The sequence below is a fragment of the Ahaetulla prasina genome, chromosome 5 (genome assembly GCF_028640845.1).
Source record: "Ahaetulla prasina isolate Xishuangbanna chromosome 5, ASM2864084v1, whole genome shotgun sequence".
NCBI lineage: Eukaryota > Metazoa > Chordata > Lepidosauria > Squamata > Colubridae > Ahaetulla > Ahaetulla prasina.
In genome coordinates, this window is record NC_080543.1 from 58,035,791 (window position 1) to 58,052,065 (window position 16,275).

General features: G+C 36.1%; 1 protein-coding gene across 6 annotated transcripts in view; it reads left to right on the forward strand.

Annotated features, from left to right (window-relative positions):
• TTC3 (tetratricopeptide repeat domain 3) overlaps positions 1-16,275 on the forward strand; it is a 75,826-nt gene that overhangs the window by 43,078 nt on the left and 16,473 nt on the right. For all 6 annotated transcript variants that reach the window (XR_009155268.1, XM_058184523.1, XM_058184526.1 and 3 more), the window contains 10 exons: positions 805-1,074; positions 2,346-2,392; positions 4,587-4,640; positions 6,354-6,430; positions 7,536-7,691; positions 9,401-10,274; positions 11,706-11,771; positions 12,988-13,137; positions 13,935-14,074; positions 15,750-15,818. Coding sequence is in view for 5 of the 6 variants with exons in the window: in XM_058184523.1 (XP_058040506.1) it covers positions 805-1,074; positions 2,346-2,392; positions 4,587-4,640; positions 6,354-6,430; positions 7,536-7,691; positions 9,401-10,274; positions 11,706-11,771; positions 12,988-13,137; positions 13,935-14,074; positions 15,750-15,818 (1,903 nt within the window). In the remaining variant the exon portion in view is untranslated. The remainder of the gene's footprint in view (positions 1-804; positions 1,075-2,345; positions 2,393-4,586; positions 4,641-6,353; positions 6,431-7,535; positions 7,692-9,400; positions 10,275-11,705; positions 11,772-12,987; positions 13,138-13,934; positions 14,075-15,749; positions 15,819-16,275) is intronic.

The window sequence follows — 16,275 nt, forward strand, 5'->3', positions numbered from 1 at the left end:
TAATGAAAATAAAGTATATCCTAAAGCAGGTATAATTATACCTGTTATAATTAGTCTTTATCAAAAGGAAACAGTCCCTTAAAATCAGTCACATTAAATCTTTTGAGGGACTAGAATGTATCTTGGCTGTCATTTTTTTCTTCTAAGTTTCTTGTCAGAAATTCATTCTAATTTGTTCATTATGATATGCTATTTACAGTGGCATGCTTTCAATAGATTTAAGAATAGTCTTCTGTATAGATTTTTATTTTGTTATGGCAATTCAGGATCAGGAGCTAGAGGAGTTAAATAGAAATTGTCAGATTTGTTTTACTCTACTGATTTTCTTTCTCCCTTAAAATCTATGCCATTTTTATTATGATTAATCTAAAACCAGAATGTTTCCAGAAACTATATGTAAATTAAAGTTATTTTATTTACTTTGTAAAATACAGTATGTGCAGTATTTCCATCATAATTAACTTCTATTTCAAAAGGGTAAATGGGTTTTTTTATTGAAGGTTTTTATTATTTTTTGTATCTTTTTAGGAAAAAGTGATGCAAAAGTAAAATACAATAGTAATATGAAAATAGCAATTAATGTAATATTCTCTAGTACAGCATTCTCAAACATGTTCTCAAAAAAGTATTCAAAAATATTCAAAACTTTCCAAAATAATAAGCAGGTTATCACTGAAACATACACAAACATGCTCCATACACAGAAAGAGAGATAAATGTAAACTAGATGATAAATGATAATCTTCATATGAACCTTATTAGTACTACTGGGCTATTATTATGACTATTTCTATTATTTTTCAGGTTTAAAAGCTACTGAATTTTTTCTCTCAGAATATATAACTTACATTCTACAGATTGATTTTAATTCAGTAGCAGTCCTCTGGAATGAGAAATATGGTATTAAACTCAACAGAACATTCACCTGCTTATCTGAAGATGTACATGAAATAATAAAATACTTAGAAGAGTTGTCACTTACGGAACTTCGCTACTTAGTGTGGTTATTAGAAGAAAATAGACAGTGTTTCCCATTTCTTCATCAGTGTTTAGATGACTATTTTGATAACCTGGGTAAGTGTGCAAGGATGCATAAAACACACTCTTATGAAATACTTGTCACCAATTTGAAAGAAATCCCCAGAAATAACTTGACAGAAAGGAATAGCTGATTTTTCAGGTAATGTCAGGCTAGACAGGAAGCACCCACAGGAGTGCTAGCTCTGTTTTTGCTGTAAGATTACTTTAACAAAACCTTGCAAGTCTGAAAGCACCCCTCCTCTTGCTCACTTTTACTCTCCCAAATACGAGGGAATGTCTCCTCTGAAAAAGGGTCAGTGGCCGTCTTCTTTTGGCTTCACATTTCATTTATCAGACCATTACCTAGGACAGTATTGGAGAACCTTTTCGGCACCATGTGCTGAAATGGAAGTGTGTGCCCGTGCCGGAAACCAGAAGACCAGCCGCCTGGTGCACATGTGCGTGCCAGCTGGCTGCTCTTCCAGTTTCCGGCGTGCGCATGTGCACTGGCCACTTGGTCTTTCAGTTTCTGGCGCGCATGCACATGCGAAGACCAGCCACATGGTGCACATGCACCCACTGGGGAAATGATCTTCCAGTATCAAGCATGTGCATGTGCACTTGCTAGCTAGTCTTCGCATGCACACCAGAAACCGGAAGACCAAGTGGCTGGTGCGCATGCCGGACGGCTGCTCTTCTGGTTTCCGGTGCTCCCGCGCACATGAAAACCAGCTGGCTATTGCACCAGAACCCAGAAGAGCAACAGGCGACGACTCACATGCCCGGAGAGATGGCTCAGTGTGCCATTTCTGGCACGTGTGCCATACTGTAGGTTCGCCATCACATCGCCTAGGCTGTAGCTTTTCCTCCCAAGATTTTCCCATATAATATTACAAATAGTAATGTTTTGGGTGAAGGGTAGATTGTGATGCAGATATAGAGATTAGGCAAACTAGTAGTGTATAGGTAATGTTGGATATATAAACTCTCAGCACATCTTTAATGGGGATGGAAGTTTATTTTGATTATACCATTGACTATGATTTAGTTGTATGTTTGTTGTGTATATAATGGCAGGTTTGCTGGTTTATTGATTTCTATAGGCATGAAGAATCCCATCTTTAAGCCTATTGCGTATTGTATTGAAATTATTGTTTGTCTTTAATTCACTTATTTGAATAACACTTAAATTCTGACTATAAAAACGTAAGTGCTATCTGAATGGAGTGAGTCCTGGGAGTTAGTGTTTTTTAAAAGAATACTTTATAATGTTTTGTGCTTTCTGTATATTTTCTTACAATAAATAAAATTTATTTTTTCAATAGATAATCCTTTTATTGTGTTAAGGAAGGAATATACTGAAACTACTTCAGTAAGTTTGTTTTTTCTGTTTATCTCCTTTGCAATTAAAATGTGAATGAATTAATAATTCTAAGAAGTTTAGAAGAAATAGACAATGTTAATCTTCCTATTAATTTTAGATTTGGTGTCACATTGCATGTATTATTTTACAGCTAATCCCAAATAAGTTTTGTCAGTTTTGGCTTAGATGTAATAAATTAGAAAGGAGAGAAGGTACTAATGTGTTAACCTTAAGAGAGCCAAAGAGCATTTGATGGGTCACTTTGGGAACAGAATGCTGGAAGCTGGGTCTTTGACCTGATTCAGCATAGTTCATCTATAGTCATGGCCGAAAGTGTTGTCACCCCAGAAATTTTTCCAGAAAATCAAGTATTTCTCATAGAAAAGTATTGCATTAACACATGTTTTGCTATACACATGTTTATTCCCTTTGTGTGTATTGGAACAAAAAAAAAAAGGCAGGAAAAAAAGCAAATTGGACATAATGTCACACAAAACTCCAAAAATGGGCTGGACAAAATTATTGGCACCCTTTCAAAATTGTGGATAAATAAGATTGTTTCAAGCATGTTATGCTTCTTTAAACTCACCTGGGGCAAGTAACAGGTGTGGGCAATATAAAAATCACACCTGAAAGCAGATAAAAAGGAGAGAAGTTCACTTAGTCTTTGCATTGTGTGTCTGTGTGTGCCACACTAAGCATGGACAATAGAAAGAGGAGAAGAGAACTGTCTGAGGACTTGAGAACCAAACTTGTGGAAAAATATTAACAATCTCAAGGTTACAATCCATCTCCAGAGATCTAGATTTGCCTTTGTCCACAGTGCGCAACATTATCAAGAAGTTTGCAACCCATGGCATTGTAGCTAATCTCCCTGGGCTTGGATGGAAGAGAAAAATTGATGAAAGGTTGCAACGCAGGATAGTCCGGATGGTGGATAAGCAGCCCCAAACAAGTTCTGAAGAAATTCAAACTGTCCTGCAGGCTCAGGGAGCATCAGTGTCAGCGCGAACTATCCGTCGACATGTAAATGAAATGAAACGCTATGGCAGGAGACCCAGGACTCTGCTGATACAGAGACATAAAAAAGCAAGACTACAGTTTGCCAAAATGTATTTGGGTAAGCCAAAATCCTTCTGGGAAAACATCTTGTGGACAGATGAGACCAAGATAGAGCTTTTTGGTAAAGCACATCATTCTACTGTTTACCGAAAACGGAATGAGGCCTACAAAGAAAAGAACACAGTACCTACAGTGAAATATGGTGGAGGTTCAATGATGTTTTGGGGTTGTTTTGCTGCCTCTGGCACTGGGTGCCTTGACTGTGTGCAAGGCATCATGAAATCTGAGGATTACCAAAGGATTTTGGGTTGTACTGTAGAGGCCAGTGTCAGAAAGCTGGGTTTGCATCCGAGATGCCGAGATGTCTTCCAGCAGGACAATGACCCCAAACGTACATCAAAAAGCACCCAGAAATGGATGGCAACAAAGTGCTGGAGAGTTCTGAAGTGGCCAGCAATGAGTCCAGATCTAAATCCCATTGAACACCTGTGGAGAGATCTTAAAATTGCTGTTGGGAAAAGGCACCCTTCCAATAAGAGAAACCTGGAGCAGTTTGCAAAGGAAGAGTGGTCCAAAATTCCAGGTGAGAGGTGTAAGAAGCTTATTGATGGTTATAGGAAGCGACTGATTTCAGTTATTTTTTCCAAAGGATGTGCAACCAAATATTAAGTTAAGGGTGCCAATAATTTTGTCCAGCCCATATTTGGAGTTTTGTGTGACATTATGTCCAATTTGCCTTTTTTCCTGCCTTTTTTTGTTTTGTTCCAATGCACACAAAGGGAATAAACATGTGTTACTGCAATACTTTTCTGTGAGAAATACTTGATTTTCTAGAAAAATTTCTGGGATGCCAACACTTTCGGCCATGACTGTATATATTCAAGGTTTCTGCTTTCTTATTTACCCAATTAACAAACAGCCGGTATACTGGGTCTGTTTATTTCTCATATGTAATTGTAATATTTTGACATCAGTGATCTCTCTTTTTTTCCTTATTGTTCAATACTGAACCCCATAATGTTCCCAATAGTTCCATATTTTTAAAAATAACCATTATCCTGAAAAAAGAGCAGTTTTTCCCCGTATAATATATTGGTGTGACATGGTAAATGCTAAACATTAAATTTCTTTTTTCTTCTAGAATAATGCTATCAAAGTTAAAAATAAAAACCGGAAAAAATCAAAAGAATCCAAGGTAAATAGTTTTAAAATACATCCACAATATTAAATCTAACAAATATCATCTGCTTTGCTTTCTTTACATTTCTCTCTGCTTAGTGTTTGGAGACCATTTTGTATGTTTTGTTTTATTTTGTGTTTCAAAAACAATGTGTAGTGGTACTTGACTGCTTCAAAATTTGTCAAATTGGGTACATTCAAATGCATTTTGAAGCAAAAATCTTGTTCTAGTACTCATCTTTCTCCTGGTATTTGATGCGTAAGATAGAACTTGCTAGCATCGGCTGCCTCGTGACTTATTACTTCTCGCTGAAGTAAAGGGTCACGTGGTAAGTCATGTGGTTTGCTAGGTATCTGTTGTTTTTAGTACTCGTTGCACCTCCCAGAACAAATCTCGGATGAATATCAAGGTATCACCATGTCCTTATTTCAATTCTTCCAAAAATATTTAGCTCTGATCTTACGACGATACTCAATTTTTGGCTGTTTAGGGTTTTAAGAGATCCCTAAAGGGATCTTTTAAGGAAAAAAATCCAGCTAATTAAAAACTCATATTAATATGTTTGTTTAAAAATATGTGTATTTTTTTTCTCTGAAAAAAAAAAGATATTTCTGAAATGTTGGCAGAAGATATCATGTTAAATAGGCATTTCTATCTGATGAGAAGAAAGTTTTGGCTTTTAAATATTTTTATATTCTAATTGAAATGCAACTTAACTTAATCATTTCAACACTGTTAAATAATTGTGACTTATGAAAGTGCTCAAAACTATCCATCGTAAAAAAAAATCTTACTCAGAAGTATAAATGTGTTAATTTCTAGATGAGCCTTAAGTTAATGTTACATAATTTTACAATGATAAGATACAAAAGCTTAACTCATAATTCATTTGATCTTGACTGGACCAAAGCAAACAAAGCAATTCTAATTGGATTTTATTCATCAATAATCATCAGGATAATACCTGAAGAGTTAACTAAAAGTAGTCCCTACAGCAATCATTAATACTTTAGTCCATTGATGGCTAAACTTTTCTGGACTGAGTGGCCAAAGCGTGTGTGTGCAAGTGCGTGCAAGTGTGCCTGAACACCCACAATGCAATGCAGGTGGGCATGTGCCTCCACATGCCCCGCGCATGCGTACACCCCTCTCAGGTGCCTCCTGCAGACACCCCCCCATGCGTACGCGCCCCCCGCATGTCCACCTCCCGCATGCGTGACCCCGAATGCATGCCCCCACATATGCGCACAAGCGCCCCCGCATGCACATGCTGCCCCCTGCACATGCGTGCACTGCCCCCCCCATGCATGCATAGCAGAGACCCAAAGACCAGGTGGCTAGCGGGAGGTGTGCATGCATGCGCAGCAGAGCTGAGCTGGGGCAATGGCTCATGTGCCATCAGAGAGAGCTCTGTGTGCCACCTCTGGCACACGTGCCATAGGTTCACCATTTCAGCTTTAATCCTTTTGGCTCCCAAGTTCAACTGAAGTTGGCTGCAGTTGTAAATAATATCAAAATTCAGTGCAGAAGGAACAACAATTGGCATTTTTCTTAAAATGTATATCTAGTTTTGAGAAATAAATATTTTTGATCAATTCTGCGGATATAAAATACTATTTCTTACTCAAGTATTCAAAAGTGTTTGCAGTATGCAAGTAAGGTTTGTCAATTTTAACTATAGTTTGCCTGGTTTTTACTTTTAAACAAGTTTATCTGTTCTTAATTTAGGCAATTTTAGTTGTCTCTGGTGGAGTTGGTACAGTAAGTCAAGAAGACGACAATATATTTTCTGAAGAAAATACATTGTAAGTAGTGGTGCATGAAAATGTATTCTTCAAAAATCTAATCTTAATTAGATTCAGATAAATATTTTTTTTGTGGGAAATGTGTGTGTGTGTGTGTTCAGAACCTGTCTTTAAAACATCTAAAACATACAGTGCCCTACCCAATTCAAGACATACATTTTTGGCTTAAAATGGTCCCATTTTATGTGTAGTTTCCCTTTGACAGTGAAAAACTCTTTGATTTGCAAAAGCTTCCCTCAAAAGGAAAAGATATAAGACAGCCTTTGCTGATATTCTGCTTCATTTTGGAAACTGTTTAGGAATAGAATAGAGAATAATGAATGAGGGAGGGGAGTTCAACAAAACATTGCTTCCTTTTCTTTTTTGCTAAGGGAATTTTATGCTGGATCAAACAGTTCCTCACTGATGGAGAGGCCCCAGAAAACACAATCAAATCTTGTATTTCTTAATTCTCCTTGTACCTCAAGGAAAGTCTTTAGGCTATATAAGATTCAACTCCATCAGCATCTCACACAAATATTGTGAAAAAATCCCAATTAATATCTGCTCTATTAAGTTTGAAAAAGAACCTGCAAAAAGGGTTTCATTCCACCATTGAAATGGAAAGATGCATGTGTCTTTTCTAGTTAGTGCTCATAATGTACCGTATTTTTCGGCTATAAGACGTACTTCCCCCAAAGTGGGTGGAAATGTTGGTGCATCTTATAGACTGAATACGGCCCTATTTTTTGGCTTCCTGAAACTCCTCCCGCGTGTCCCGTTTTCCTTTTTTTGCAAAAACAGGATGGGCAGAGGGTTTGGGAGGCCTGCAGAGTCTTCCTGGGGATTGGGAAGGGTAAAAACCAGATGCACGGAGGCCAAAAACTATTTTTTTTCTTGTTTTCCTCTTCAAAATCTAGGTGCGTCACATAGTCCAAAAAATACGGTAATTATACATTGGAATTAAGATTAGTTTGCAACTAGTATAATAAACTATTGGCCTATTTTCATTTTGTCACACTGAGAATTTTCATTGTAGTGGTCTGATCAAACAAATTTAACTATTAAGACACACCATGGTTTACACTACATTATTTTTACATGGGTTTTTTTTTTTCCTCAACAGAAGTTTTATGAATCCACATGAGCCTTTTAGAATCCCAGATGATCTTCATGAACAAGTTATGATATTTGAAGCATTGTATAATACTGCTTCATCTAACAACAATTATCAAAGAATTTTGGACAATTACCCTGATCCAACTTGTGAAAGCTTATATGAGTATGTTCTTATTTTAGCTTTTTAGTTTAGTGCTACTTATTAAACAAAACGATTGGAGAAAGAGTTTGAATGAATTACAATTGTTATTTTGTTACAAGTTAACCCATTTGTATTTTTGCTAAATTTATGAAGAGACATTATTTTCTAAATCTTCTATTGAAGCCTCCCAAGGATCTGTTTCAAATGTGCCTTACTTTCTTTTTTTAAAGCAAAGCAATGGATTGCTATATGTCTGATCAAAGTTAGCTTTTAAGATCATTCATTATTGGGAATCCTTTGGAACATTTTATTTCTTTTGTGCTGCCTTTGTGAGATGGTTCTTTATCCCGTTTTCCTTTATGTCAATCCAGTTAATATTTATATTAACTTATTTTTTGCTGGAAATTTAGAATAGAATAGAATAGAATAGAATAGAATAGAATAGAATAGAATAGAATAGAATTCTTTATTGGCCAAGTGTGATTGGACACACAAGGAATTTGTTTTCGGTATATATGCTCTCAGTGTACATAAGGAGAATAAAATACATTCGTCAAGAATAAAAAGATACAACTTTTAGTGATAGTCAAGTTACTAATAAGCTATCAAATCGTACTAGGAAACAAATAAAAACAATATAAATTGAGGGATATAAGCGACATGGTTATAGTAATAAGTGGGAAGAGATAGATGCTAGTAAGGATGAGAAGAAGAATAGTAATACAGTCTTAGTAGTTAATTTGACAGTGTTGTTGGAATTATTTGTTGTGATGGCGTTCGGGAAAAAACTGTTCTGGTGTCTAGTTGTTCTGGTGTGCAATGCTCTATAGCGTTGTTTTGAGGGTAGGAGTTGAAACAGTTTATGTCCAGGTTGTGAGGGGTCTGTAGATATTTTCACAGCCCTCTTTTTGACTTGTGCAATGGAAGGCAGGTTGGTAGCAATTGTTTTTTAATTGCCAGTAAAGTATTTATCCCAACTATGTTCATCTGTTTTAGTTTGGCACCAATATATGAAAGTATCTGATGCTCCCCATAGCAGGATTTACTACAAAGTTTGTTAATTGCCTTAAGTTGCAAATTGTCTTTACAGAACAAGTTGCATTGTGTTGGCTTCAAACATAGAGCTTTGTTTACAGTTCTCTTTTGACCAAGTTTGTACTAGCAACATGGAAAGGGAAGCAGGGCAGTCCCAGAAGACTACTTCCTTGAAATCTCTGCATGTTTGTTTAATACTTGAACTGAGCTATTCATTTATAACACTTCTTTTCAAATGTGTGGGTATTTCAGGATGCATTCAGGCAGTGCTACAGTATCTAGAAAGCTTCTCTTGCAACATGTGATATTTGGAAAGTCCTGTAGTGTTTAATACAAAATGACATAAAGTCTATTTTCTAATTTGTAGATATTTTTATATTTCAAACTGGAATTCTTAAGATTTCCACCCTGTGTTACTCTTGTAACAATGAGCATTCAAAAGGTAAACCAGTAATAAACAGCTGACTTTATGGCTGCATCATTCCTATAGCAAATACTATTTTTTGGCCTCCATCTATTTGAATAATATGCAATATTTCTGAATTCAGCTGCTTTGGAATATAAAAATGAGAGAATTCCCCCATTTCTTACCTAAATGTCAATTGTTCTAGACACTTTTGAGCAATCTAATTGCATATATACAGATTATGAATGCTTATTTTGGTATTAAAATTGTATTTTGATTACTTTCACAGCTATTTTTCTCAAATCTTGGAAGAACATGGTCCCATGGAAATTGATAATCCACTATTAGTTGGGGAATATGAAGATTTCCCCCCAGACACTCGTAGGATAGTGGAGAATGCTGGTGGTCTAAAATCTTTTCTTCTGGGATCTCTACGTTTTGTTATGGTGGATGATCTTATTGGATTGATGAAACACGCAGTTATGCTGCAAGAAAATACAGAACTCATTGAAATTGATGAAAACAATTACTCAGAGAGCCTGTACTGTCAAGAAAACAATTTCCATAGCATTTCCAGTTTAAATCCAACTGCTAAGGAATTTAAGCCTGTCTCTTTTATTAATAAGCCTTATATTTCAACATCTACAAATAATTTAGAATATGTGACTACTAGCCATTCCTCATTTAGTCCTTTTGCTCCCTCATATTCCTTTTCTAGTCAGACAACTGACACAGCACCAGTGGCAAATGTATCTTTGTCTCCAACTGTATCTGACGATCATACAATATTTCTGAATGAAATCCATTCAGAATATGTAAATGAGAGGCTATCTCCAGTTTTTACTCAAGTGCCATTTATGCCAGATATTTCTGAACAAACCAATTATATATATGCAGATTATAATGCTTATCTTGATACTGATTCAGAAGCAATACATAGCAAGTATAATGCTGATAAATTTACCACAGCTGATCAAGTACATACATTTCAGAACAGTCCTTGCATTGCAGTGAAATCGGACATTCACACTTGCAAAGATAAACTTGACCAGATTGAGGATCATTGTTGTAATGATGCTGAAAACAGTTCTGTTACCAAAATGGAAACAGAGAATAAATCTCTAGCAAGAAACAATCCCCGTTCAAGGATGATTGCTATACAGGTGAGAAAAATATATTATGTTGTGCATATTAATTAACTAATACTTTCTTCCTCTTTTAGATTTGACCACCTAATGTATATACTGTGCAGTACAACACTGGTAAAATATATTTAGTTTCAAACTGGAAGCATTCTATCATGTTGCCAAACCCTACTACAATAGTTATAGTGTGACAGAAACAACACATGGAACGTTTTGTTTGTTCTGGGTTTCAGATAAAACAGAATCTGTAAGGATCGGTTTGCACATTATACTGATAGACATTGATTTGATTTTGATGCATCTCAAATATACTGGCTAATTGCATATGCCTAATTACTGAAAAATCAAGTGCTACTCAAGTAATGGATTTTTTGTATTTTGGTATACACAATCTGTGTGATTCTGCTTCAAATGCTCTTTGGAAGTGATGAATCAGATCTCAGTGGTGGTAAGCCAGAATACAAGGAGATTTTTTAATAAGGATGATTTGCCTCACCCATATTTGGTTTGCTCCCCTGCTGGTATGCATTTTCCTATAGAAAGCATAGGCTTCAACTCAAATGAAAGTTTCCATTCTCATTCCGTATGCTAAAATGCTGCCTACCCCATCTCCCACTTCAACATTCTTCTAGGAAGAACCTTTATTCTTAACCCAACAGGGAGCATAAAAAAAAACCCCACCTAGCTACAGCCCTGTACCTTCATAGTCCAAAGATCTGGTGTTTCCGGTCATTGTCAAAGTAGAATAAAAATATACGCTTCTTTGATGCCTTAGGGTTTTTGTTGACATCTCTTCTGCTCAGTATTATAATCAAAATGAACCAAAAGCAATAAACATATTTTGTGCTTAGAACAACAGCTGCATATTGGGTGTTCAATCTGACACTTCTCAGTGGCTTTGAATTTCTTAGGTTTGACTCAGGAAAAATCAGGGTTGTTCCAGGATGAATAGGAAAAGCTTATATTGCCTTTCCTCTTCTTCCTCCCCCTTTACCACATGGACTCTGTGCTCCTACGACCAGCCCTGCACCTGATTTTCCTTAAGTACCTTAGCCATGGTGAGCACATTTGAATTCAGTCAGGGCTTACCAACTCAGCCCATCCCTCCAAGTATCTTTCTAATATCTCCAGTATCTGGTCATGGTGCATTTTCCCCATTGTTTCCTACTTTTTGACTACTTGTAAAGCCAGGTAACATCTTTCTGCATTATCTTTCAGTAATTTGTCAACTCCTTCTTTTTCTTTGTAAATATCAGAACTATTCTCTTTGTCACATGGTTGCTTATCTTTATGTTGTCTTTCATTCTTTAGAGTTCTGAATATGTTTTATACTGAAGATTTTATATATAGATAGATCGAGATAGATAGATAGATAGATAGATAGATAGATAGATAGATAGATAGATATAAAAACTCTGTTGAAAGTTTTTTTGGGCCTTTACATTGTAGGTGGATCAAGAACTAACAGATGCTGGAGTTAATACTTTACCTCTTCATCCTTATGAAAGCCAACAAGTAAGTAAACTAATAGATATAGAGAAAGTGTCCAGCAAGGTTGAATTATTGGTAATCCTTGTCTTATGACCAGTTGTTTAACAACCATTTGAAGTTATGATGACCTCAGAAATCATTACTGGCTGTTGTAAAACGTTGAGCTGTGGTGGTGCAGTGGTTAGAATGCAGTACTGCAGTTACTTCTGCTGACTGCCGGCTGCCTGCAATTTGGCAATTTGAATGTCACCAGGCTCAAGGTTGACTCAGCCTTTCATCCTTCCGAGGTTAGTAAAATGAGGATCGAGATGGTTGAGGGCAATATGTTGACTCTGTAAACCGCTTAGTGCTGTAAAGCACTGTGAAGTGGTATATAAGTCTAAGTGCTATTGCTATTGCTATACTCCCCCCACCCCACCCCAGAATCATATAATCACAATCTGGGTGCTTGGCAACCTGTTGGCACAGCCGGGTTACCCAGTGCCCTGCGATGATGTGATTGACATTTGCAATGTTCTCTTCTGGCTTCCATAGAAAATTAATGGAGACAGAAGAGAGGATTCCCTGTTGTCTCTGAAGGGTGGCTGAAAGAGCTACTTGCCAAGGGATGCTGAATTCCTTTGGAAGGGTGGAAAAATGGAGCTCAGATCATAATACTATAATTCAACCTCTATTTCAGGAGTTCTCTTCTGCATGCAGGAAACTGACATCCTCCTGTGGAGTTCAGAAACTAGAGTGCCAGGATTGCAGTAATTGAGCCAAGCAGTCATATGGACAGTTACATGAAGTCTCTCTTAATGACTTCTTCACTCAACAATCATGATTCTGAGCTCAATTGTTGTTATAAGTCAAGGACTAGCTCTGTTGAAACTACTGTAATAATAAAGAAAATGTTGCTTTTTAAAACTTCTTAACTGAAATTGCCAATCTTAGTTTATTTATTTGGTTGACTTCAGATTTATAGAAATATGTGTAATATATAAGATCACATTAATTGCTGGCCTATTTAAATTCCTGTTTTATCTTAGGAGAGGGAATCAGATGCTTGTATCAAAAATTATACTACTTTAACATACTCTTAAATTTTCAAATTATTTTTAAATGGAAAACTGTAGATAAAAGAATATTTACTTTTTATCTATGGCAGCAATAATAATTTTAAATTAGTTATTGGTGTTTTTTATGGTTATACAAACTGATTAAAACATTGTAGGAATATAGGATGTAATATATTTTGCAGGGAGATATGTTACGTATGGAGAAAGAACATCATGTACTACAAAAACAACTTAAAGAAGCAACTGAAAAGTATGAACAACTTAAATGTCGAAGTTCCAAAGAGACCAGTATTTTAGAGGAAGAGTTATCACTACTTATTGAAGGAAACAAGGTAATTATTTTTCATCATTAGCAATTATACATATAAAAGGAAGGAAATCTGGCCATCATCATGGTTGCCACTATTATTTGTACTGTTATATGGCCAGCTGTATTTTGTGCCTTTTCTTTTCTTTTGCTGAAAAAAACTTTGCTATTATAATTCAAGCTGTATTTGAAATGATATTATTTTAAAGCCTTTTTCACTGCAAGATGGAAGATTATTACATTAACTTATTAATGTACATCTTAAAAGAAAAAAAAATGTTGCTTAATACTGTAATGAGCTGTGGTGGCGCAGTGGTTAGAATGCAGTACTGCAGGCTACTTCTGCTGATTGCCGGCTACCAGCAGTTCAGCAGTTTGATTCTCACCAGCTCAAGGTTGACTTACTCTTCCATCCTTCCAGTAAAATGAGGACCTAGATTATTGGGGGCAATATGCTGACTCTGTAAACAGTTTAGAGAGGGCTGTAAAGTATTGTGAAGTGCTAATGATGTTACTACTGTTGTTACAAGCCTAAGTGCTAATATTGTTACTACTGTAGTTAGTTTCTATTATCCTAAAATCGGATAATTAAGAGTATTTTCTTTTGTTATGCAGCAAAGTGACTAAAAACAGTTACTTTGTTTGCATAGCAAAAGTATATATTTCTTTTCAGATGTACATTAATAATTTTACATATCACTGGGTTTTTTTTAATCCAAATAATTCCTAAACACTGTTTTTTTTTCCATTCAAACTTGGATATTTTGTTTTAAGAAAGTATTCTATTATGTTGCGTGGGGGGAAATATTTTTTGTTTTACAGCTCAGCAAGAGAGAATTGGATTGGTTTCATCAAGATGCAGAAGTGAACTTTAAAAAATGGCAACAAGAAAAAAAAGAAAAACAAGAAGGATTAAAGGCAGGAAAAAATAAAGTCAGAAAGCTAATAGAAACCAATGAAACGTACGTTTATTCTGAAAATGAAAATATGTTTAGGTGGTGAAAGGTTAGAGTTAGGATTACAATGGGCTTCAGGTTTACATATTTTTGAGGATTTTAGTTTGTTTCTGAATATAGGTGGTCCTTGGGTTATGATGACAGTTAGGGCTGGAATTGCCATTGCTAAGTGATGTGATCATAAAGCACAACATCACATGACCACATCACTTAGTGATAGCAATTCCACCAGTTACTGTTGTTAAAGGGAGGACCACCTGGATCATTAAATGGAGTTTTCTCTGGACTGAAACTTCCTGTCAGGTTCCCCATTGACTTTGCTTGTGGGAAGGTGGCAGGGAATGTCAGAAACATGATCACATGACTTCAGCTCCCTATGATGGTTGAGGATATATTGTAAGTTCTCCTTGTTCAGCATTGTCATACTCGTTGAACAAGAAGTCATACTCTGACTACCTGTATTGCACACAAAAAATAAAATGTTGTATATTCAGAGAACGATCCCATTCACAAACTGCCTTCAGATTACATCATCATAATTACCGTATATACTCGAATATAAGCCGATCCGAGTATAAGCCGAGGTCCCCAATTTTACCCAAAAAAACCTGGGGTAAACTGGGGACTCGAGTATAAGCCGAGGGTGGGAAATGAGGCAGCTACCGGTCGGGGAAACCCTCCCTCCCTCAGCCGAGAAGGCTGGCGGCTCCCCCGCCCCGCCCTCTCACTGCACCGGCAGGGCTTCCCCGCGCTAATGCAAAAGCCCGCCAAGTTTGCGCCATCCGGTATAATGTGAAAAAAAGAGGAAAAAAAAAACCTCGAGTATAAGCCGTATATACTCGAGTATAAGCCGAGGGGACGTTTTTCAGCACAAAAAACGTGCTGAAAAACTCGGCTTATACTCGAGTATATACGGTATTGTGATTAGATTTTTATCCCTTACATGTACATGTACACATGCATAGATACTTTTTTGCTCAACTCAAGGCACAAACGTATCTAAGGTGCCTTCACTTCTAGTGCCTCCTTTTTCCTCTACAATAACCTTGAGAAGTGAGTTACTGGCCCAAAGTCCTCCAGCCAATTTTTACGCATAAGGGAGGTCTGGAACTCAGTCTCCTGGCTTTTAGGCAAGCATGTTAACCATTATAGTAAAATTGATTCTCAAATCACTTTAATGGTATAGTATTCTTGCTGAATAAATATTAAGACTTTTTCAATGTTCTATCATACAAAATAATGAAAACTTGAAAAAAGCTCCTTGTTTCTTCATATTTTTATCCTAAACATGTTAGTTGTGCTAGTAATTCTACCTGCCACTCAGTCTATAGAATAATTGGATAAGTTGTTTTATTAGTTTTATTAATGTTAGTATATACCGACATAGTTCATGATGTTGTCAAAAATAGGCTGAATAGTTTTCTTTTAAATATACTGATTTGTCTCTGAAAAGTGCTAGCTAACATACATAATTTGTATTGCTGAATATTATTCCCTGTATGATTCAGTTCTGATCTGTGTATTTTCTTACATGGCTTATGGCATAATCTGGTTATCTAATGTTGAATGTTGGCAGAAAAGGAAAAATCCTGAATATTGTAATATAGTGAAGAAATATTGTATTCAATATCTATATACTATGAAATTGCTTGTTTGTAAACATCTCTATGCAATAAAACAGATACATGAAAAATATTGATGAGAAGGATAAACAGTACAAAGCGTATTTGGATGAATTTCTGGAGATCAGGTAGGCATAAATTTGCTTTAATCTTTAACTCGATGTTTCACAAATCATTTCATGGGTTTGGTAAATGTATACTGTCTATTAAATACTCAGAAATTAATTTCTGGAAAATGCAATTGTAAAACCACAATGAAGCAATTGTAATCTTGTCAAAAATTGACAGTGAAAAGGCCACTTTATAAATCAAGTTGAACATATTTGCTGTGTTTAATTAAAGTAAAATTATGTGTTGCTACTTATAAATAACTAGACAACCTGGAACCCATTGGGTCATTCTTCTTTCCATGTACTGTATAATATCGGCTTATGCTGTTCCCACCCTCCCACCCACAACTCTTGGGAGAGCCCTGTTGAAACCTCCTCTCCTCTGCATCTGCCTTGAAAGTAGCTGATGTTGAACTGTATAGCACAGTCAAACATTAGGAGTCGAGCACAGAAAATGTTTTATGACGTTTTGTAT